The following is a 22,885-nucleotide window of genomic DNA, read 5'->3' on the forward strand; positions in this document are numbered from 1 at the left end:
AATCAAACCACATACCTGAGACCTTATGTGCCAGCACCATGCCCCATTGGAGTTTTGTTATCTGTTATATAACAGAGACGGAGCCAGTGACATAACTCCGTTTAGCCTGAAAGGGCAAGGCATGTAATTTTTAGCTGTCCAAGTGTGACTGAGCCTTTAGTCAGTGAGGGCATACTAACTGGCACACATTCAGGTCAATGGGCTTCAGTGTTCCTTTGCAGTTAACTTTTTAATGTTCATAAACCTGGTATGGGATGAGGTGATTTAAAGCATAACACAAGTTTTTAGGTTTGCAAACCCTAGAGATTTTATTATATTATTAATTTTAGTTGCTGATCATAATGTGGGAGGGTATCCTCTCTGCCCTCTGCTCATGAGGTTATGTGTCTTGCAGTGCTCTTCTGAACACCAGTTGGAAGGAATTTTTTTTTTCAGTAAGTATGGACTGATTTCTTTTCTCTTAGAAGGCATGTAATTTTTTCAGGTACACACTGATTGACACAGAAAACAATTGGTGCTGTTAAACTTAATTTTCTATGGAATTTGAAGAAAATTTAACTATATTTTCCAGTTCAGTGATGAAATGGGTGTTTGTATATACAAACATCAACATACTCACTTTCCCTCCAAATATGTAGTATTTCTGTTTGTTTATATGGAATATGGGAGTTGGGTGATGAGCCATTTCAGCATATCTATGATTTATTAAAAGACAATTTTAAGTAGAACTGTATCCTAAACTGCATTATGGTATTGTACCCAAACATTGCATTTCAACGGGAGATTCAACTTCCATTATAGGAGCAGAACAGACTTCTGAAACTCTTACCTCAAAAGTGGTCCATAGTAATGCAGATAGTCCCATTGTCTTTAACGGGATTGATCAAATGATTAAGGGTTTACAGGATTAGGTTCCAAGTTTGTAAATTGTTCTGGATGAAACTGACAATGCCTGAGCTGTCAGATCAGAAGGAGCTTCATTCGAATAAAGGTGGGCAGATGTGTGATAAGTCTTAGCTCTGTTGCTAAGATGAGGAACCTATTTTCAGCAAAGTTCTTGGCAGATTCCTGAGGCAGCTGGTTTAAGGCCATCAGTGTCCGGCATTATAATCTTCACTTATAGTTCTCTCGCCCACTGGAAAACTGGAAAATGAGGCGTGTGTTTTCTTTGTTTTTCTGCTCCAGTTCCAATTAATAAAATGCATGTTACACTGGTTTGGCTGCAAAGAAGAATTCTAGGTACACTGGGGCTTCCTGTGCTTCCTGTGCTTCCTGTCAGGCTGCAGAACTGGGCTGACATCAGAATCCAAACATCCTCTCCTCAGTGCAAGCAGAGGCATTCCTCTAATGATTTGGACTTGATGTGATGCAGTATGAATGTCATGGATAATTCAGACCAATGGGGAGAAACAGAATCAAAAACACTGTTTAAACATCTTCCATCCACCCTCCCTTCCCCTCTTGAGGACTCCTGACCAATGTAACAGCACAACAATACATATGCTAACAAACCCTTTGTTTAAGTTTGTTAGCATATGTATTGTGCTGTTAAAGCCATAAAATGAATGCCCTCCCTAGCCAGGTTCTTCTCCTTTAAGGAGCAGAGCACAGCCCCACCTCACACCTCCGGAATGGGGGGCTAGCCCAAAGTCTATCTGATACCCCGTACCTGCTAAAAATCTCTTGCCGGTACTGCATACTGGAGGGTACCACCCTAATTGCACCACTGTTTCCAGTCCTATGAGTCTATGAATCAGCACAAGATAAATTAGTTTTAAAGTGGCTCTATTTTATGCTAAGGGCCCCACTGTCCCCATGGCCAGATCCAGGAACGGGGCTGGGAGTGTGAAAAGATGACTTCCAGTTACTTTGGATCCCACTTGAATCCTGTGCCAAGCGCAGCTGGGCTGGACCTGAGTGGATCCAAGCCCAAATAAGCCAGGTTAAATTGCCAGTCACAGTTGTCTATTTAACATATCGATCACGATTCTCGTTGGTTTTTATATTCACGCTGGAGTGTATGAGAATACCGTGACTACTGTTTCTGTCAGAAAGGGCATGAGGTGGGAACTGTAGATCAGAACACAGCCCCTTATAATAGCCTTGTCTGAAGCAAGAGAGATCGAGCTATATCTAACACGCATTTAGGAAACGCCCCTGCGAAATGCCTATTTCATTTGGTTGCCGTCTCTCTGAAAGTCTGACTCACAGTCTAGGACAATGATTACATGTTTTCCACTCAGCCGAGTTTCTTTCAAGCTTGAACTCGTCTTTAACAGGGGGTGGCTGGGGCTGCTTAGATAGGGAGCGTGGAGAAGTGGGGCACCCTGGTGGGGTTGTGACCCGCTGAGAATAGCGCACTTTGGCTGGCAGGCTTCAAACGCCGCCACCTCCCTTCCCCGCGCTCTGCAGCCGCCCCTGCTGTCAGGGAAGGGCCAGAGGCTGTGTCAGGGCGGGGCCGGGGGGGAGCAGGTCTGTCTATTTTGGAGCCCGCAGCCGCCGCAGCAGGGAGGGAGGTTGTGAAGAGCCCCGTGTAAAGCGAGAGGGCGGGGTGGAGCCGCAATAAGGAGCTTCTTTCACTCCCCGAGCGAGCATTCCCCTGCCTGCGGCCAGCTCCGGCGGGACGGGAGCCGCTTTGCACACTCCCGGAGCAGGATGCTGTTCCCAGGCCGGGCTGCACCGAGCGGCTCCGCTCCGCTCTCCTTGGTTCATCTCGTCTCGTGTCTCCTGGCAGCGTCGGCTGCCGCTGCGGCCGGGTATGGACGAGGGCGAGCCGCGGGGGGCAGAGGGAGGCTGGCTGAAGGCAAGGCGCAGTGCGTGCTGTGCCCCACTCAGGCCTGAACGCGGTGCTGCAGCGGCCGGATCCTCCCGGATTGGGGCCTCAGTCCGCAGAAAGCGCTGGCCACTCATTGGCCTCAGCTGGGGCCCGCGGAGACGTTTTCTGCCAGGATGATCATAGCACTGCAAATAAAGGGAGAAACTTTATAGCCAGCTGCATTTCACATGCACTGCGTGAAAAGTTAATGTTCCCCCCTTAGGCAGTGAGTCATGGGTAGGAGGAACCAGAGAAATCCCACTGCTTTTCTGTGCTAGTGCCCTGTATGTTCAATAACATCCCAGCTGGGGAATGTGTTTTTAGATCTCCTCTATGTTTTACCGTGATTTGCCCTCTCACATGCTAAATATGTTGTGACACAAAATTACCTTACCCTGCAGCATTGGGATGTGGCTTCCCCTGTTTTCTTTCTTGTTTATTTTCTAGGAGTTTCACAGACTAACCACAGCTTTTAGGTACTCCTTTGGGATTTAAATTGCATTTATTTAGCTTGGGGCCTTAGCCTCCTCCCCCTGAAGTCGGTGGAGGAAGATGAGGCACACAGGCCCCGATCCTGGCTCGGGTTCCATTGACATTAATGGGTCTCTGCCCTGGCACTGAGGTTTGCCTGCATGGAGTAACTTGTATGTTACCAGAAATTAATTTCATAGAATATCAGGGTTGGAAGGGTCCTCAGGAGGTCATCTAGTCCAACCCCCTGCTCAAAGCAGGACCAATTCCCAACTAAATCAGCCCAGCCAGGGCTTTGTCAAGCCTGATCTTAAAAACCTCTAAGGAAGGAGATTCCACCACCTCCCTAGGTAACCCATTCCAGTGCTTCACCACCCTCCTAGTGAAAAAGTTTTTCCTAATATCCAATCTAAACCTCCCCAACTGCAACTTGAGACGATTACTCCTTGTTCTGTCATCAGGTACCACTGAGAACAGTCTAGCTCCATCCTCTTTGGAACCCCCTTTCAGGTAGTTGAAAGCAGCTATCAAATCCCCCCTCATTCTTCTCTTCTGCAGACTAAACAATCCCAGTTCCCTCAGCCTCTCCTCATAAGTCATGTGCTCCAGACCCCTAACCATTTTTGTTGCCCTCCGCTGGACTCTTTCCAATTTTTCCACATCCTTCTTGTAGTGTGGGGCCCAAAACTGGACACAGTACTCCAGATGAGGCTTCACCAATGTTGAATAGAGGGGAGTGATCACATCCCTTGATCTGCTGGCAATGCCCCTACTTATGCAGCCCAAAATACCGTTAGCCTTCTTGGCAACAAGGGCACACTGTTAACTCATAGCCAGCTTCTCGTCCACTGTAACCCCTAGGTCCTTTTCTGCAGAACTGCTTCCTAGCCATTCGGTCCCTAGTCTGTAACAGTGCATGGGATTCTTCCGTCCTAAGTGCAGGACTCTGCACTTGTCCTTGTTGAACCTCATCAGGTTTCTTTTGGCCCAATCCTCTAATTTGTCTAGGTCCCTCTGTATCCTATCCCTACCCTCCAGCGTATCTATCACTCCTCCCAGTTTAGTGTCATCTGCAAACTTGCTGAGAGTGCAGTCCACGCCATCCTCCAGATCATTAATGAAGATATTGAACAAAACCGGCCCCAGGACCGACCCCTGGGGCATTCCACTTGAAACGGGCTGCCAACTAGACATGGAGCTGTTGATCACTACCCGTTGAGCCCAACAATCTAGCCAGCTTTCTATCCACCTTATAGTCCATTCATCCAGCCCATACTTCTTTAACGTGCTGGCAAGAATACTGTGGGAGACTGTATCAAAAGCTTTGCTAAAGTCAAGGAATAACACATCCACTGCTTTCCCCTCATCCACAGAGTCAGTTATCTCCTCATAGAAGGCAATTAGGTTAGTCAGGCATAACTTGCCCTTGGTGAATCCATGCTGACTGTCCCTGATCACTTTCCTCTCCTGTAAGTACTTCAGAATTGATTCCTTAAGGACCTGCTCCATGATTTTTCCAGGGACTGAGGTGAGGCTGACTGGCCTGTAGTTCCCCGGATCCTCCTCCTTCCCTTGTTTAAAGATGGGCACTACATTAGCCTTTTTCCAGTCATCCGGGATCTCCCCCAATTGCCATAAGTTTTCAAAGATAATGGCCAATGGCTCTGCAATCACATCTGCCAACTCCTAAGTTTGCTTCCTGATTTGATTGCTATCTACCAAAATAGGAAAGAACGAATGAGTTAAACTGGACACTGGCACCGACACTACCTTATCAATAAAGTATCTTCAGTGTAATTTCCCTCTATTAGAGGGAGGTGAAATGATTGGGCTTGTACAGTAATGCTGTTATGCTTATAAGAAGCACACGGAATCTTTTTAAAGGTGATAAGGCAATCCGCCGCATTTATTGAGAGCATAATTTAAGCATTAAAATCAGCATATGCTTCCATTCGCTCACACACACACATACACCCCAAAAGGTTCTGCAGCTGGATCTTATAGTTACCAGTCCTTAGTGTTGCGTGGTCAGTTCCAGTGGCCAGCTGAAACTGCACATGAGGGAGGGGAGCTGGGCCTCTGGTGAACGCGTTCGAAGCTCCGATGTTGATGCAGAACGAACCCAAAGTCCCATGGCAATACACCCTTCTTTTATAGTAATAAGCTCCCATACAAACCTATGGACCTTGCTGTGGCACACCTGTCAATCACAAGGTATTCAAGGTTGTTCTTAATCATCATTATTTTGAGTTGTTACCAGGAGGATCTGCAGCTGTTTCTTATCTCGTCCCTCTGGCTCAACTCCTTATATCTTGTCCTTGGGGTGTATGCCTTTGCTTTAGGGTCGTCAATCTGCCATCCAGGTGATTCTGATAATAAAGTTGGTGCCTCTCGACTCCTCCCCTCCCCTCTTGATCATTTGGCCCAGCTGTCTTTTTTCAGTTAATTAGTATACCATACTACATACATACATTCTTCACTCACACACCGACCAGTAAATAAGACAATAATTACAGCCATAAAACTTCTGTCTTTCTAAGAACAATCATTAACACAATCAGCAAAGAATAAACTCAGAACAATTTCTACTTACTAATTCAAGGCTAGCAAAATGGAGTACAATTTACTCGAGACAATTTCTCCCCATTAGGCTTTTGCCTACATTGTTTGTATAAGCCTTTGCTCCAACATGCAGTAGGGTGAACATAAGAACAGCCATACTGGATCAGACCAAAGGTCCATCTAGCCCAGTATTCTTCCAACAGTGGCCAATGCCAGGTGCCCTGGAGGGAATGAACAGAACAGGTAATCATCAAGTGATCCATCCCCGGCACCCATTCCCAGCTTCTGGCAAACAGAGGTTAGGGACACTATCCCTGCCAATCCTGGCTAATAGCCATTGATGGACCTATCTTCCATTAATTTATCTAGATCTTTTTTGAACCCTGTTATAGTCTTGGCCTTCACAACATCTTCTTGCAGGGAGTTCCACAGGTTGACTGTGCATTGTGTTAAAAATACTTCCTTTTGTTTGTTTTAAACCTGCTGCCTATTAATTTCATTTGGTGACTCCTAGTTCATGTGTTATGAGCAGGGCCAACTCTACTGTTTTTGCCTCCCCAAGCAGTGTGCCGAATTGCCGCCGGGGATGGCAGGGGCAGTCCGTGTGCCGTTAGGGCGGCACACGCGTTTCCGCGGTGGTGGCAATGAAGCTGCCGCCGAATTGCCGCAGCGGGCAGCTGAACATAGAAGCTGCCGCCGAATTGCTGCAGCCGCGGAAATGCACGTGCCGCCCTAGCGGCAAACGGACTGCCCCTGCTGTCCGCGGCGGCAATTTGGCTCACTGCTTGGGGCGGCAAAAACACACGCACTGCCACCCCTTACAAATTGCCGCCCTAAGCACCTGCTTGGAATGCTGGTGCCTGGAGCTGGCCCTGGTTATGAGAAGGAGTAAATAACAGTTCCTTATTTACTTTCTCCACACCAGTCACGATTTTATAGACCTCTATCATATCCCCCCTTAGCTGTCTCTTTTCCAAGCTGAAAAGTTCCAGTTTTATTAATCTCTCCTCCTACGGAAGCCGCTCCATACCCCTAATCATTTTTGTTGCCCTTTTCTGAACCTTTTCCAATGCCAATATATCTTTTTTGAGATGGGATGACCACATCTGCATGCAGTATTCAAGATGTGGGCGTACCATGGATTTATATAGAGGCAATATGATATTTTCTGTCTTATTATCTATCCCTTTCTTAATGATTCCCAACTTTCTGTTTGCTGTTTTGACTGCTGCTGCACATTGAGTGGATGTTTTCAGAGAACTATCCACAATGACTCCAAGATCTCTTTCTTGAGTGGTAACAGTAATTTAGACCCCATCATTTTATATGTGTAGTTGGGATTATGTTTTCCAATGTGCATTACTTTGCATTTATCAACATTGAATTTCATCTGCCATTTTGTTGCTCAGTCACTCAGTTTTGAGAGATCCTTTTGTAGCTCTTTGCAGTCTGCCTGGGACTTAATTATCTTGAGTAATTTTGTATCATCTGCAAATTTTGCCACCTCACTCTTTACCCCTTTTTCCAGAATATGTATGAATATGTTAAATAGGACCCAGTACAGACCCCTGGGGACACCACTATTTACCTCTCTCCATTCTGAAAACTGACCATTTATTCCTACCCTTTGTTTCCTATCTTTTAATCAGTTACCAATCCATGAGAGAACCTTCCTTTTTATCTCATGATTGCTTACTTTGCTTAAGAGTCTTTGGTGAGGGATATTGTCAAAGGCTTTCTGAAAATCTAAGTACACTATATCCACTGGATCCCCCTTGTCTATGTGCTTGTTGACCCCCCCCAAAGAATTCTAGTATATTGGTGAGGCATGATTTCCCTTTACAAAAAACATGTTGAATATTCCCCAACAAATTATGTTCATCTATGTGTCTGAAAATTTTGTTCTTTACTATAGATTCAACCAATTTGCCCGGTACTGAAATCAGGCTTACTGGCCTGTAATTGCCAGGGTCACCTCTGGAGCCCCGTGTAAAAATTGGCATCACATTAGCTATCCTCCAGTCATTTGGTACAGAAACTGATTTAAATGATAGGTTACAGATTACAGTTAGTAGTCCTGCAATTTCACATTTGAGTTCCTTCAGAACTCTTGTGTAAATACCATCTGCTCCCAGTGTCTTATTACTGTTTAGTTTATTAATTTGTTCCAAAACCTCCTCTAATGACACCTCAATCTGGGACAGTTCCTCAGATTTATCACCTAAAAAGAATGGCTCAGGTTTGGGAATCTTCCTCACATCCTCAACCGTGAAGACCGATGCAAAGAATTCATTTAGTTTCTCCACAATGGCCTTATCGTCCTTGAGTGCTCCATTAGCATCTCGATCGTTCAGTAGCCCCACTGGTTGTTTAGCAGGCTTCCTGCTTCTGATGTACTTAACATTTTTTTCGCTATTACTTTTTGAGTCTTTGGCTAACTGTTCTTCAAATTCTTTTTTGGTCTTCCTAATTATATTTTTACACTTCATTTGCCGGAGTTTATGCTTCTTTCTATTTTTCTCACTAGGAATTAACTTCCACTTTTTAAAGGATGCCTTTTTGCCTCTCATTGCTTCTTTTACTTTGTTGTTTAGGTATGGCGGCTCTTTTTTGGTTCTCTTACAATGTTTTTCAATTTGTGGTATACATTTAAGTTGAGCGTCTATTAAATGTATTTAAATAAAATCTATTTAAAAAGTTTCCATGCAGCTTGCAGGGATTTTACTTTTGGGGCTGTACCTTTTAATATTAGAGCTTATGCTCTAATAAATTTGTTAGTCTCTAAGGTGCCACAAGTCCTCCTGTTCTTCTTTTTGCTGATACAGACTAACACGGCTGCTACTCTGAAACCTTTTAATTTCTGTTTAACAAACCTCCTCATTTTTGTGTAGTTCCCCTTTCTGAAATTAAATGCTACAGTGTTGGGCCACTGTGGTGTTTTCCTCACCACAGGGCTGTTAAATTTAATTATATTATGGCCACTATTACCAAGCGGTCCAGCTATATTCACCTCTTGGGCAGATCCTGTGCTCCACTTACGACTAAATCAAGAATTGCCTCTTCTCTTGTGGGTTCCAGGACTAGCTGCTTCAAGAAGCAATCATTTAAGGTGTCAAGAAACTTTATCTCTGCATCCCTTCCTGAGGTGATATGTACCCAGTCAATATAGGGATAGTTGAAATCCCATTATTATTGATTTTTTTTATTTTAATAGCCTCTCTAATCTCCCTGAGCATTTCACAGTCACTGGTCAGGTGAATGGTAACACATCCCTACTGCTATAGTCTTATTATTCAAGCATGGAATTACTATCCATAGAGATTCTATGGTACAGTTTGGTTCATTGAAGATTTTTAGTTCATTTGATTCTACGCTTTCTTTCACATATAGTGCTACTCCCTCACCAGCACGACCTGTTCTGTCCTTCCGATATATTTTGTACCTTGGTATTACTGTGTCCCATTGACTATCCTCATTCCACCAAGTTTCTGTGATGCCTGTTATATCTATATCCTCATTTAATATGAGGCACTCTAGTTCACCCATCTTATTACTGTATTTAGATTTCTAGCATTGGTACATAAGCACAGTAGGGTGTGTGGGTAACAGCAGAAATACAGAATTTGTCACCAACACAGTTACTGCCTTTTGTAAAACAAGATTATTAAATAGCAGACTATAATGAGTAGATTTGATTTACTCCTCTTCCCCTTTTATGTTTTCCAGACCCACATTTCTGGTGACAGGTCCCCGGAACATTAGGCCTGGTGCAAATGTGACAATTGGGGTAGCTCTGCTGACAGACAGTCCTCCGCAAGTCACAGTGAGAGGTGAAGTGCTCAGAGGGAATGATACCGTGCTACATGGGGAAGTTGTCTTTGAAAAAGGTGAGTTGGCAGGAACAGCCTAGATCAGTGGATCTCAACCTTTCCGGACGACTGTACCCCTTTCAGGAAGCTGATTTTTCTTGCATACCCCAAGTTTCACCTCACTTAAAAAGTACTTGCTTACAAAATCAGACATAAAAATATAAGTGTATTACTGAATATTACTGAAAAATTGCTTACTTTCTCATTTTGTCTGTATGAAATTTTAGTTTGTACTGACTTTGCTAGTGCTTTTTATGTAGCCTGTTGTAAAACTAGGCAAACATCTAGATGAGTTGATGTATCCCCTGGAAGATCTCTGTGTAACTACAGGGATCCATATACCCCTAGTTGAGAATCACTGGCCTAGAGAGATTTAAATGAAGATTATCCTCCCCTCCCCTCCCCGAAATATCAGGGCTATTAAAAATACATTAAAACATGAATTTTATTGGACTTGTTTTACCAAGTATGGTCAATCAAAGAAGAAAAATCTTATTTCCATCTAAATATAGTTAAAGGTGGAACGGTTTGCTGAATAGTTAATGGTTTGTATGTGTGTGTGCCCAAACTCATTATAAGCACTTTGAAAATAATATGTGTAGTAGGGCAGTGTCATATGATATGGTACCTGCCTGGATCTTAAAAGGACTCTGGACACTGGGGCCACATGAGTCCAATATAGAAACCCAGGGCCATCCCTAGCTATTCTGGGGCCCTATGCAGCCCCCCCACTGGGGTGTGTGTGTGGGGCTGCAGGCCTCGGCGGAGGTGGGGGGGCTGGCCCCAGGCCTCCATGGTGGGGGCTGGCTTGGGAGGCAGGAGGGAACCACCCCCCAGCATTCACCGGCGACGCGGCTGGGGGCTGGGTCCCTGCACTTCCCTCCGCTGATGAGTGCAGGCCTGGCCCTGCTGCACTCCTCAGGGGAGGGAAGAGGTGGGGCTGGGGTGGAGCAGTGGCAGGAAGAGGCGGGGTGGGGATGGAGCAGGGCGGGGGCTTTGGGAAAGGGGTGGAGTGGGGGTGGAGGTGGGGCGGAGCAGGGGCGGGAAGAGGTGAGGCTGGGGCGGGGCAGGAGTGGGCAGCCTGGGGAAGAGGCGGGGCAGGGGCTGGAGCAGCATGCAGCTGCGCAGGGCACCAGGAAATTTGGTGCCCCATGTTTCCTGGTGCCCTACACAGCTGCGTACTTTGCATATGCGTAAGGACGGCCCTGCAGAAACCCCCTCTCTTTCCTATGTTTACTGGGAGGATTCAGAGACCAGGCAGGAGCATGTGAAGTGTCAAAGCCACTCATAAAGCAACCAAGCCCCATTGCTTTATATATAATAGGCAGACTGAGAAAAAGTGTGGGGCCAGTGTGGGGAGGAGGCTGCCCTGATCACATAATGAGGTGGCTATCACTCAGAAGAGAAGAGTGAGAAGGTCTCTCTTTGTTTTGAGGCTATGGCCCAGAGTCTGAGCTGTACGGCTCAAGGGGTGAAGGCCACCTTTGTGACCCCTGAATTCTGGTGCTGGCTGATGACTGCTCCTGTTTATGTTGTAAGTTTAGAGTAGTCTGAGAGCTGCTGTAATATATGCTCAGGTGGCTATAGCTCATACTGGCAAGTCTGGCAGCTAGGAATAGCTGGAGCACTGAGGTGCTTCATACCTTGGATCTGCTCCAAAAGAGTGTTTATTATTGTTTCATTATAATTGTCCACCTTTGAGCCCAGATCCCAAAGTTAATTGAAGACAGTGGAAAAGCTCCCATTTATTTCAGTGGGCTTTGGATCAGGACCTTGAAGATGTAGAGCAGGGCACATATTCATTAGAAAATAGGCTGAACACCCCAAACTCATTCAATGAGATGGTGGATGAGAATAGCTGCCACAAACATGGAGGGGCCCATTCCACTATGAAGTCCCCAAATCATCCAATCCATTCCCTAAGATAATCGGGGCTACAAATTGTGAACTCAACTGTAACAAATACATGTAAGTTAATAAGAGGTCACAATAGCCTATAACAAGGTTTGGCAACCTTCGGCACGAGGCCCATCAGGGGAATCCGCTGGCAGGCCACAAGACATTTTCTTTATGTTGACAATCCTCAGGCATGGCCCCACGCTGCTCCCAGTGGCTGCGGTTCACCATTCCCGCAGCTCCCATTGGCCGGGAACGGTGAACCGCGGCCACTGGGAGCTGTGTGGGGCCATGCCTGCAGAGGGTCAACATAAACAAAATGTCAAGCAGCCCTCCAGTGGATTACCCTGATAGGCCACATGCCGAAGGTTGCCGACCTCTGGCCTATAATAACGAATGTTGATGGGAGAAGGTCTGAAAGGGAGACAGACTGAATTAGTCCAAACAAAAAGGCCTACTCATATTCAAGGACCATATTAGGATCATGCTTGGAAAACAAGAAAATTGTGGAACCAGAAATCAGTGAACCAAAATTGGTGTGTTAGAAATGAGGCCTAACTGGTGGACAAAATAATGAGAGGATGGGCTATTCAACCCATCACTTCCTTTTGGGTCTGTGATGGGGTGGTCCACCCCACACAAGTTTTGAGCAGGTTAATATGGGCCAGAAGAGGCCAGTTAACTTTATATGCTGCACCTGGAGTAAAGCCAGGGCTTGATAAGCTTTAATGGCAAATGAAGCCCAGCTGGGGGAGAAGCTGAGAGAGGAGTATAAAGCCAGGAAATTAGAGCACAAGGAGATCTGCAGACACCCCCTACAGGAAAAGGGGATTGGCTAGAGTCAAGGAGGAAATGCAGGGGGAGAGTAAGCTATGGGTCCAGTCCTGGACCAGGGAATTTGACAAGAGGCCTAGGGATGAAGAAGCCACAGGGAGTGGAGGAAGTTCTGGTGGAAAATCCAGAGATAGGCAATGAGATAGAGAGATGGGGTAGGAAGGAGCCCAGAGAAAGAGCAATAGGGTCTGAGACTAAGGAGACCTATATTGATTGTCATAGTGTCCCTGGGTTGGATCCCAGAATAGTGGGTGGGCCTGGGTTCCTCTACCAGCCACTGGCAAAGTGGCACAGGACTTGGAGTTGGAATAGAAGGTTGTTTGAGATGGCATATGGACAGCTTGTCCCACGGGACTTTGTTACCCCAGAATGGGGGGGGACTATATAGTGACCTGGCTGGAGGACTGAGTTACGAAGATCGAGCACCCTGAGTTACAGAGAGAGAGAGGGGCCACAGCATGAGTGATGGACAGAAGGTGGTGCCAGGTGGGGCAAAAGCTAATTCCCAGACCCAGCCAAAAGGAGGTGCACCTGCGGTGTGTGGAACCCCTTTATTGGGTCCTTAAAGAAAGAGACTTCAAGGGAAAAAATTGGCTATTGGAGTGAGTTTCCCCATTGTGCCTGCACCCTCACCATTTCATGGGACCCTGGGCCTTTGTCATTGTGACCCTAAGAGGTGTCCTGACCAGCTGAGCCAGAAAGAGGGACCTTGATGACATTTTCACCTCTGCTGAGTCCAGCTGAATCCCAAACACTTCCTGAGGTGAAATGGGATCAGACTTTAGCAATAACAGCAGCTCCAGCCCACCTCAACTAACTTATTCTCCTGTCTCCAAAAGGACAGTTATTACCATCTTTGATACCATCTACGTGGATTGTCAAACAAGGGGGTTTTTCTTCTAAAATCTCTTGCCAGGGAAAGTGAACAAGGGATATTGTTAAAATGAAAGCCTTACTTAATACTTTACATTTCAAATGTTTTAACCGTTTTTCCCTTCTTTGCTTTATTTTTAATAAAAGTTTTAAAAAAATTAATGGTGTGTTTGCCATGGTACTAAGCAGTCCAAGGCCACTGTATACCAAATTCTGGACCTTGTTTAACAATGTTTCGTGTTGGACAATGACTGGGTTATGCTAACACTTGGGCCCCTATATTCCATCTAAATTAAAACAACAGAGCCTGATTATGAAATTGACTTTAAGCTAGAGTGAAAACCAACAGTCTGTTTTCATTATCTGAACAATACTGAATGATGTGAAAAAAGTCAATATATAGCATAAGTATGGAAAGAAAATTAAGTTTTAAAAATACTTTTACTTGTAATAACATGTGTTAGAATTTAAGGAAACTGGAAAAACGTTTTGATTCATAAAATATGACTTAGGTTAAGCTTTATTTGTTTAAGCCAAAATGAAGTAGAGCTGCTTTATCGACCGAGGAGCATACAAAATACTGTGTGTGTGTGTGTGTGTGTGTGTGTGTCCTAAATTAGATGTTACAGCTCAAGAAAGAGTCATTGTGGATAGTTCTTTGAAAACATCTGCCCAATGTGCAGTGGCAGTCAAAAAAGCTAACAATATTAGGAACCATTAGGAAAGGTATAGTTAATAAGACAGAAAATATCAAAATGCCACTGTATAAATCCATGGTATGTCCACACATTGAATACTACATGCACATCTGGTTTCCCCATCTCAAAAAAGATATATTAGAATTGGAAAAAGTACAGAGAAGGGCAACAAAAACGATTTGGGGGTATGGAACAGCTTCTCTATGGGGAGAGGTTAAAAAGACAGGGACTGTTCATCTTAGAAAAGTGATGACTAATGGGGGATATGATAGAGGTTTATAAAATTATGATTTGTGGAGAAAGAAAATAGGTAAGTGTTATTTACTTCTTCGCATGACACAAGAACAAGGGGGTCACCAAATGAAATTAATAGGCAATAGGTTTAAAACAAACAAAAGGAAGTACTTCACACAACACACAGCCAACCTGTGGAACTTGTTGCCAAGGGATGTTGTGAAGGCCAAAAGTATAACTGGGTTCAAAAATGGATTAGATAAGTTCATGGAGGACAGGTCCATTGGATGACATTAGCCAAGATGGTCAGGGATGCAACCCCATATTCTGGGTGTCCCTAAACCTCTGACTTCCAGAATCTGGGATACGATGATGATAAGGGATGGATCACTGAATAAATTGACTTGTTCTGTTCATTCTCTCTGGAGCATCTGGCACCGGCCAACTGGTGGAAGACAGGACACTGGGCTAGATGGACCACTGGTCTGATCCAGTTTGGCCATTCTTATAATCTGCTTGAAAATAGCGTTCATCATTTATATGCGTTAACTGTAAATTTCTTGGAATAGTAAATTAATTTATATGCATTGATTGTACATCTCCTCTGTAGTGAAAGAAACAACTGTTAATAGAATTAACTTTGAACTAGAGAGCTATAAAAATTATCTTCCAAATGAATATTTGCTAAACATGACAGAGGCTGTGAGAATGACTAGCAAGCTCAGACAGGTACAGTGATCATCCATGTCAATACTGGAAAAATTGTTCTTGCCAGAAGTTGTTTTGCATACTTAATAATATGGCTCTGACATGAAACCGTGGAAAACACTGATGAATGGTAAGCTGTAAAAGAACAATTTAGTAAGGATGAAAATACTAGATATGCTGAATCCCTTGTGTTAACATAAACATATCACACTGTTTCTTTTCAGTATAGCTAATAATCTTCTGCTGTGCCAAGTGACTCATTGATGGTTTCGGAGGATATACTTGAAAATCTGAAATGTGGTTGCTATGAAATTGTGAGGCAACGGCAGCTGGGTAGGGTGACGTGAGACTCATACATCCTCAGTTCTCTGAGTGCCTGTGGTTTAAAACAAAAATAGAAGCGGCAAGAAGTACTTCCAACTCTTTAAGAAAAAAAGTACTACGGGATTGTACAGTTGTTGAACACCCTAAAGCTAAATGATAATGGACCCTGATGATTTTTTTGCAGAAAGACAGGGGTAACATTCCTGTGCAGTACTCCAACTGTGCAGTGCAATTAGAATAACTTCTACAATGCAGTCATGAACAAAAGGCAGGTAGCTTAGAATCATAGAAAAGCAGGGTAGGAAGGGACCTCGAGAGATAATCTAGTCCAGTCCCTGGTGCTGAGGCAGGACCAAGTACACCTAGACCATCCCTGACAGGTGTTTAACCTCTAACCTATTATTAAAACTTGCAGTGATGGGGATTCCACAACCTCCGTTGATAACCTATTCCAGAGCTTAACTACTCTTTGAGTTAGAATTTTTTTCTTAATATCTAACCTAAATCTCTCTTGCTACAGCCCATTAGTTATTATCCTGCCTTCTGTGGGCATGGAGAACGATTGATCATTGTCCTCTTTTAACAGCCTTTAACATCTTTGAAACCTGTTATTAGGTCTCCTTCTCAGTCTTCTTTTCTCAAGACTAAACATACCCAGGTTTTTTAATTTTCCCTTAGTCAGTGCAGACTAAGGGACCCCAGTGAGAGACACTATCAGAGTCTAGCCTGGAAACCTGCAAGCGCCTGTTTGAACAGAGACTAGATTGGAGAGTATCAGAGGGGTAGCCATGTTAGTCTGAATCTGTAAAAAGCAACAGAGGGTCCTGTGGCACCTTTAAGACTGACAGAAGTATTGGGAGCATAAGCTTTCATGGGTAAGAACCTCACTTCTTGCATCTGAAGAAGTGAGGTTCTTACCCACGAAAGCTTATGCTCCCAATACTTCTGTTAGTCTTAAAGGTACCACAGGACCCTCTGTTGCTTTTTATAGATTGGAGAGGGCACTCCAGGCACCAGGCCTGAAGAGACTTAACCCTCGACTGGACTGACCCAGGGGCTCAAACAAGAACCACTATTGCTCACGTTGAACTAAAACTGTTTAAACCTCTGTATCTAGGGTATTTGCAACATTTCTTGCCAGCCCTGGTAAAATAACCTTCCCCTTAGCCATAAGTCTGAGTGGTTATTGGTACCCACCAGGGCTAGCTGCCTACAAGGCCTAGCTGCTGAAGCACCTACAATGCTTGCCTCCAAGTCATGGTACACCTGGCATGCTCCTGGCACCGAAGGGGATGGTGTACTCCAGCACTGGAGGTTCTTACCCACTGAGCAGCTGCAATAATTACACAGTTAATGCACTCCCAAGGTGCTGCACCACTGCTTCCTGCCAGACCACTTCTCTCCAAGGAGAAAGGGTGAACATTAAACAAAATAAATCCAAGGTAAATCTCACATTTTCTGATTGTCCAGAGGTCTTGTGTTCTCAGCAAGTCTAGTAGAGTCCTAATAGTCAGAAGTCCCAGACAACTGAACCTCCCACAGTTCTCCCTTCAAGGAGGTAAGAGTGTAGGTCTGTTCACTTCCACTGTCTGCCAACAGCTGTATATTCTTAAGAAGGTGATGTTTGGGGCTTCAAGTGGAAGAGACCTGTATATGACTGAGAAGTATCCAATCACACATGACTCTGTCCAGGCTGGCAACCTATCCTCACTCCCTGGCCTAACATACACCCTTGGTAATAGTTATATAGTCCTACAAGTGTTACTAGGACGTTGTCTGAGGCTGGATCTATACTACCCGCCTGAATCGGCGGGTAGAAATCGACCTCTGGGGATCGATTTATCGTGTCCCGTTGGGACGCAACAATCGATCCCCGAATCAACGCTCTTACTCCACCAGGGGAGGTGGGAGTAAACGCCGTCGACGGGAAGCCGCAGAGGTCGATTTTGCCGCCGTCCTCACAGCGGGGTAAGTCGGCTGCGATACGTCGAATTCAGCTACGCTATTCACGTAGCTGAATTTGCGTATCTTAAATCGACTCCCCCCTGTAGTGTAGATGTAGCCTGAGACTATTGGAGAAGGAACTAAATAGCTATAGAGGAATTCAGCTATGGCAGAAGGGGTGATGATGTGGCACAACCACTAGCATGGTAATGGGTGTTATACAGCACTCATTTATAGAGCTTTCCTGTAGCTCTGCGACCAGCATCACCACCTCTACACCCACTCTTGGTGAACACACAGTACCCACTGGAATGACTACACTTCTCACACTGGGTTGACATCAGCCACAGTGTATATTTCAGGCCCAGTGTGTTCACAGCCTTGGGCATTTTGACTCAGCTGCTGCAGTTGAGCTGTTTGATTCTAGTAAACTGGCCATTGGCTCATGCAGATGAGGTGAGAATGGATCCCATCACTGTCCTGTGTGGCTCTGTTGAATGAGAGAGAAAATAGCAGAATTCTGAAGTCAACTCTGTTTCTAACCTGTTGTTCACACTCCGAGACTGGAGTAGTTACTGCTAATCCCTGCTACTTCTGCTACACCCTCATTTGTTCTGGTCGTGAATGTGGAACCGCAACTTCTTTTCTGCCTAACCCCCCTCCCTTTTTATCTGACTCATGAAGATATCCCCTAGGCAGCACACACAGGCTGTGCAGCTGGTTCTGCAACCATGTGCTGAATGTAGAGTTGCTTTTACTGTCTATTGAGAAACACACTGCTTGGAAGCAGAGTGCATTTGCACTGCCTCAGGAGATGCATAGGGATTTTGCCAGCACGTCTCAATATTGCAATGGAAAAATCTGTGGCTTCTTGAGATTAATTGCACCGTGTATTTCCCCTGGAGGTACAGGATTAGTGGTTGGGCAAAACAGGCAGGAGACACATCCCTCCACTTATATCCTGAAGTGTTAGGCACTATAGAAATACCAGGGAACTCCAAACATACATGGGTGTCCTTGCTGCCTTTGTGAGACTCCTAGAACCACATCCAGCATTTGGCAGCATGGCTGACTTCCATGCCCTACTGCCATTGGCTCCTTACTTGTGGAGACATCCATGTGACCTATTCAGTTAGGGTTAAAGTGGGCATATCAGGAGATGGTGCTGATTCAGCCATGATGCATTCCAGCGTAGATTAAGCATTTGGATGGGGAAATGTGGTATATGATGGCTATCCCTAACTGCTTCCCCCCATTTCCCATTTGGTACAGATATGCTGTGAATATGTCATGCTGTTGTGTGACAGGTGCTTATTTTCTGTGGGCAGGAAATTGCTTAGTCTTTGTTGACCTGTACAGGAGATTCCCAGTAATTTTTGAAACCAACTCTAGATTATTATATGGCATCACCCCTGTAGTGTCTGAGTGCCTCCCAAATAATTAAACAAGACCGATACAAAAGAAAACACTCTTGTTTCACCACCTTTAAGAGGAACTAGACTAAATATTTGGATGCTTTGTTTTTTTAAGTGAGTGAGTCTAAGGAGTGAGTTGACTTGTCTATACTGGAAATGTACCCATTACAGCCATCACCTGTGTAGCTGCACCAGAGCAAATCATGGACAGGCTAAGCTGCAATTTATACTAGTGCATTTCAAGCAGGGGTAACTGCATTAGTAAAAAGAACAGCAAATAGCAGCTTTCCCTGTCTATGCTAGGGGTTCACACTAGTGTAGCTAAACTGATGGCTGGTCACCAGTGCCTGAAATCTTTGGAGATAAGGCCTGAGTGCAAGACAGACTCGTGTTTGTCTAGTCATTGAGGGACAAGTGAGTCAAGGAAGTGAGTTTTGCACCCAGGTTTGAAAGTGAGGAGAGCTGAGGTGATTCCTGTCTCTTGCAGGAGTGAGTTCCATAGACTACGTCTGGTGTCAAGAAACTACTGTTTCCGGTGCTTGTAGGCCATTCTCTGTAAATTGACAGTTTCATTATTTCAGTGAGACGTGGATATAGAGGAAAGTAATGCACAGGGAGGGCCAATCCTTCAGCAACCTGCATGTAACGTGGAGGGAGGAGCACAGGTGGCAGGAGGGAAGAGTTGGAAGGAAGAGGCACTAGGCAGCCAGGGAAAGAATTCTCTGTAGTAATTCAGCTCCCTCTCCATCTAGTGCCCCATCCCTGGCCACTGAGCAGTCACAGATTGGTCATGTGCCATTGTGGGCATCTCATCATACCATCCCCTCCATAAACTTATCAAGCTCAGACTTGAAACCAGTTAGGATTTTTTGCCCACACTGCTACCCTTGGAAAGCTATTCCAGAACTTCACTCTTCTGATGGTCAGAAAGCTTTGTCTACTTTCAAGCCTAAACTTGTTGATGGCTTTATATCCATTTGTTCTTGTGTCCACATTGGTGTTTAAATTAAATAAATGTTCTCGTGCCCTGGTATTTATTCCGCTGATGTATTTATAGAGAGCAATCATATCTCCCCTCAGCCTTCTTTTGGTTAGGCTTAACAAGCAAAGATCTTCAAGATTTTCCATTTCTCTGATCATCCTTGTAGTCCTTCTCTGTACTTGTTCCAGTTTGAATTAATCTTTCTTAAACATGGAAGGCCAGAATTGCACACAGTATTCCAGATGAGGTCTCACCAGTGCCTTGTATAATGTTACTAATACTTCCCTGTCCCTACTAGAAATATTTTGCCTCATGCATCCTAGGACTGGCATTAGCCATTTTTCACGGCTGCATCACATTAGCAGCTCATAGTCATCCTGTGATCAACCAATACATCCAGGTCTTTCTCCTTCTCTGTCATTTCCAACTGATAAGTTCCCATCTTTTAGCAAAAATTCTTCTTGTTAGTCCCTAAGTGCATGACCTTGCACTTCGCACTGTTAAATTTCACCCAGTGTCTATTACTCCAGTTTTCAAGGTCATCCAGATCTTCTTGTATGATATTTCAGTCCTCCTCTGTATTGGCAATACCTCCCAACTTTGTGTCATTCACAAATTTTATTAGCACACTTTTTTGCCAAGGTCATGAATGAAAATGTTAAATAAGATTGGTCTGAAGATCGATTCCTGAGGAACTCCACTCGTAACCTCCCTCCAGCCCAATAGTTTACCTTTCAATGTGACCTACTGCAGTATCCCCCTTATCCACCTTTCAATTCTCATATTATTCCCCAGCTTCTCATTTTAACTAATAATTTCCCATGTGGATCTGTATTGAATGCCTTCCTGAAATGTAGGTAGATTAGATCTACTGCATTTCCTTTGTCTAAAAAAATCAATTATCTTCTCACAGAAAGAGCTTAGGTTGGTCTGGCATGATCTAACTTTTGTAAAGCCATGTTGTATTTTATCCCAGTTATTGTTTACCTCTAAATCCTTAACTACTTTCTCTTTCAAAAATTTTTTCCAATACCTTGTATACAATTGAGGTCAAACTAACAGGCCTGTAGTTTCCAAGATCAGTTCTTTCCCCTTTCTTAAAAAATAGGTACTATATTAGCAATTCTCAAGTCAGAGGGTGCGACCCCTGAGTTTATGGATTCCTTAAAAATCCTTGGTATTGGGCTTGCAATTTCATGTGCCAGTTCCTTTAATATTCTTGGATGGAGATTATCTGCCTCTCCCTTCCCCTCCCCCAGTTTCATCCCATTAAGCTATTTGAGTTTGACTTCCATTTCGGATGTGGTAATTTCTACTTCAATATCCTTATTTCCATTAGCCACTCTGCTTGTACCCCCAAGCTCCTCATTACACTTATTAAAAACTGAGGCAAAGTATTCATGTAGGTGTTGGGCCATTCCCTGATGATCTTTAATCTCAACCCCATCCTCAGTGCTTAGCAGTCCCACTACTTTCCTTGTTTTCTTTTTATTTATATGGCTATCAAACCTTTTACTATTGGTTTTAATTTCTTTTGCAAGGTCCAACTTTGGTTGACTTTTGGAAATTCTTACCTTTTCCCTACACTTTCTGACTTCCAGGAGGCAGCTTTCCTTTGCTGATCCTTCCTATCTTCCATTCCTTGTAGGCTTTCTGCTTTCTCTTAATAACCTGTTGGAGAGGCTTACTCATCCAGTTTGTTCTGCAACTCTTTTTTCCCCCTCTTGTTTGAGATGCAGGCTTCAGATAGCTTCGGCAACTTCGACTTAAAGTAATTCCCAGCCTCCTTCGCATTCAGATCCTTGAGTTCTTCAGTCCACTCCACTTCCCTGACTAAGCCCCTTAATTTTTTAAAGTTTGCTCTTTTGAAATCAAGGATCCTAGTTGCGGACCTTTGTTTCTTTATCCTTCCATTTAGTTTAAATGAATTAGCTCATGATTACTCGAACCAAGGCTCTTCAACCTTGTTCTTCTATGAGGTCCTCGCTACTTACCAATACTAAATCTAAAATAACATCACCTCTTGTTGGTTGGTGACTACTGTATTTGGTGAAGAAATCTGTCAGCTATCACATCCAGGAATATCTGGGCCCTGCCATTATTAGTAGCACCTGTCCTCCAATCTGTACCTGGGAAATTAAAGTCTCCCATAATCACACAATTCCTAGTAGAATTTATTTAATTAAAAATATTAAAGATATGGTCTCCATATTAAAAGTCTTTATCCATATCCATATCCTTGCAGATCCTCTGGGGCTTGGGTCCACTGTGTTAATTCTTCCATGACTTAATCCCTGTGGCAGAAAACACAATTTATAGTTATGTTGTATAAGCCCAGTACAATTTCAGTTACTATATAGGATAAGAATTTTAGCATACTTTAAATAAAACTAAAAAATCAACATATCAAAAATAATTTTCTAGGTTTTCTTTCACAATGGAAAATTAATTTCCTTTTTGTGAATATTTTAGCCCCTGCTCTTTGTTTATGCTGTGGAATGTTTAGAGGGGATGTGCTTATCTGTGTCATAGCAACTGATGAGGATTCTTTCAACGAGGTAACAATAACCGTAATATAGGTTTTGTGGAAATACAAAAACCAGGAGAACTTTGCAGAACAAATTTTCTTGGTTTCTTTGGTATGAAGCTGCTTTGAAACACACTGTTCAGGAAAAAGGGTTTTCATCTATTATTCTGAAGAAAAAACTTGTAAATATGTCCTGAACAAGAATATGTAAACACAGCTGCCAAAAGAAAGAAATGAAGTCATTTCAATCATTTCAACCTGCGGGCATCCTATGTTTTCCTTTCCCTAACAGGATAAAGAACAGATGGGGACAGCTATTAGGGAAAGTTAAGGGGAGAGACTATTTTTAGCAACACCTGACAAATTAACATGAATATAAGGCCAACTTTTTGCTGGTATATAGATTAGCTATTCACTTCAGTGGTGATACACTGATTCATACTAGCTGAAGTTCTGTTCCATTGGGCCAAATCATGAAGTCTTTAATGAGGGTGCCATGCCCCCCTTTAGGTGAGACAAAATAGTTACATGAGTGTTCTATATCTGTATATATGTAAATAGGTAACTAATAAGGCAGAGGCAACATGTTGGGGGTGGGCAGTACTTGGGTGCAGGGAGGGAAAAAGCAGCAGGGTGTCTGGCTGTGGGCAGAGTCCCCCCCCCCAGCTACATGGGGCTGCTTCTCCTTCCCTGCTGCTGGAGTGCCAGCACTTCCCGCAGCCTACTTTACAGA

At 44.0% G+C, this 22,885-nt stretch overlaps 1 protein-coding gene across 1 annotated transcript in view; it reads left to right on the top strand.

Moving 5' to 3' along the window:
* The first annotated feature begins 2,237 nt into the window (after window positions 1-2,237).
* Window positions 2,238-22,885, top strand: part of CD109 (CD109 molecule) — a 120,599-nt gene continuing 99,951 nt past the window's right edge. The window contains exons 1-2 of the mRNA XM_005312517.5: window positions 2,238-2,756; window positions 9,575-9,735. Coding sequence (XP_005312574.2) covers window positions 2,656-2,756; window positions 9,575-9,735 — 262 coding nt within the window. The 5' untranslated portion in view covers window positions 2,238-2,655. The remainder of the gene's footprint in view (window positions 2,757-9,574; window positions 9,736-22,885) is intronic.

The sequence above is a fragment of the Chrysemys picta genome, chromosome 3 (genome assembly GCF_011386835.1).
Source record: "Chrysemys picta bellii isolate R12L10 chromosome 3, ASM1138683v2, whole genome shotgun sequence".
NCBI classification, from domain to species: Eukaryota; Metazoa; Chordata; order Testudines; family Emydidae; genus Chrysemys; species Chrysemys picta.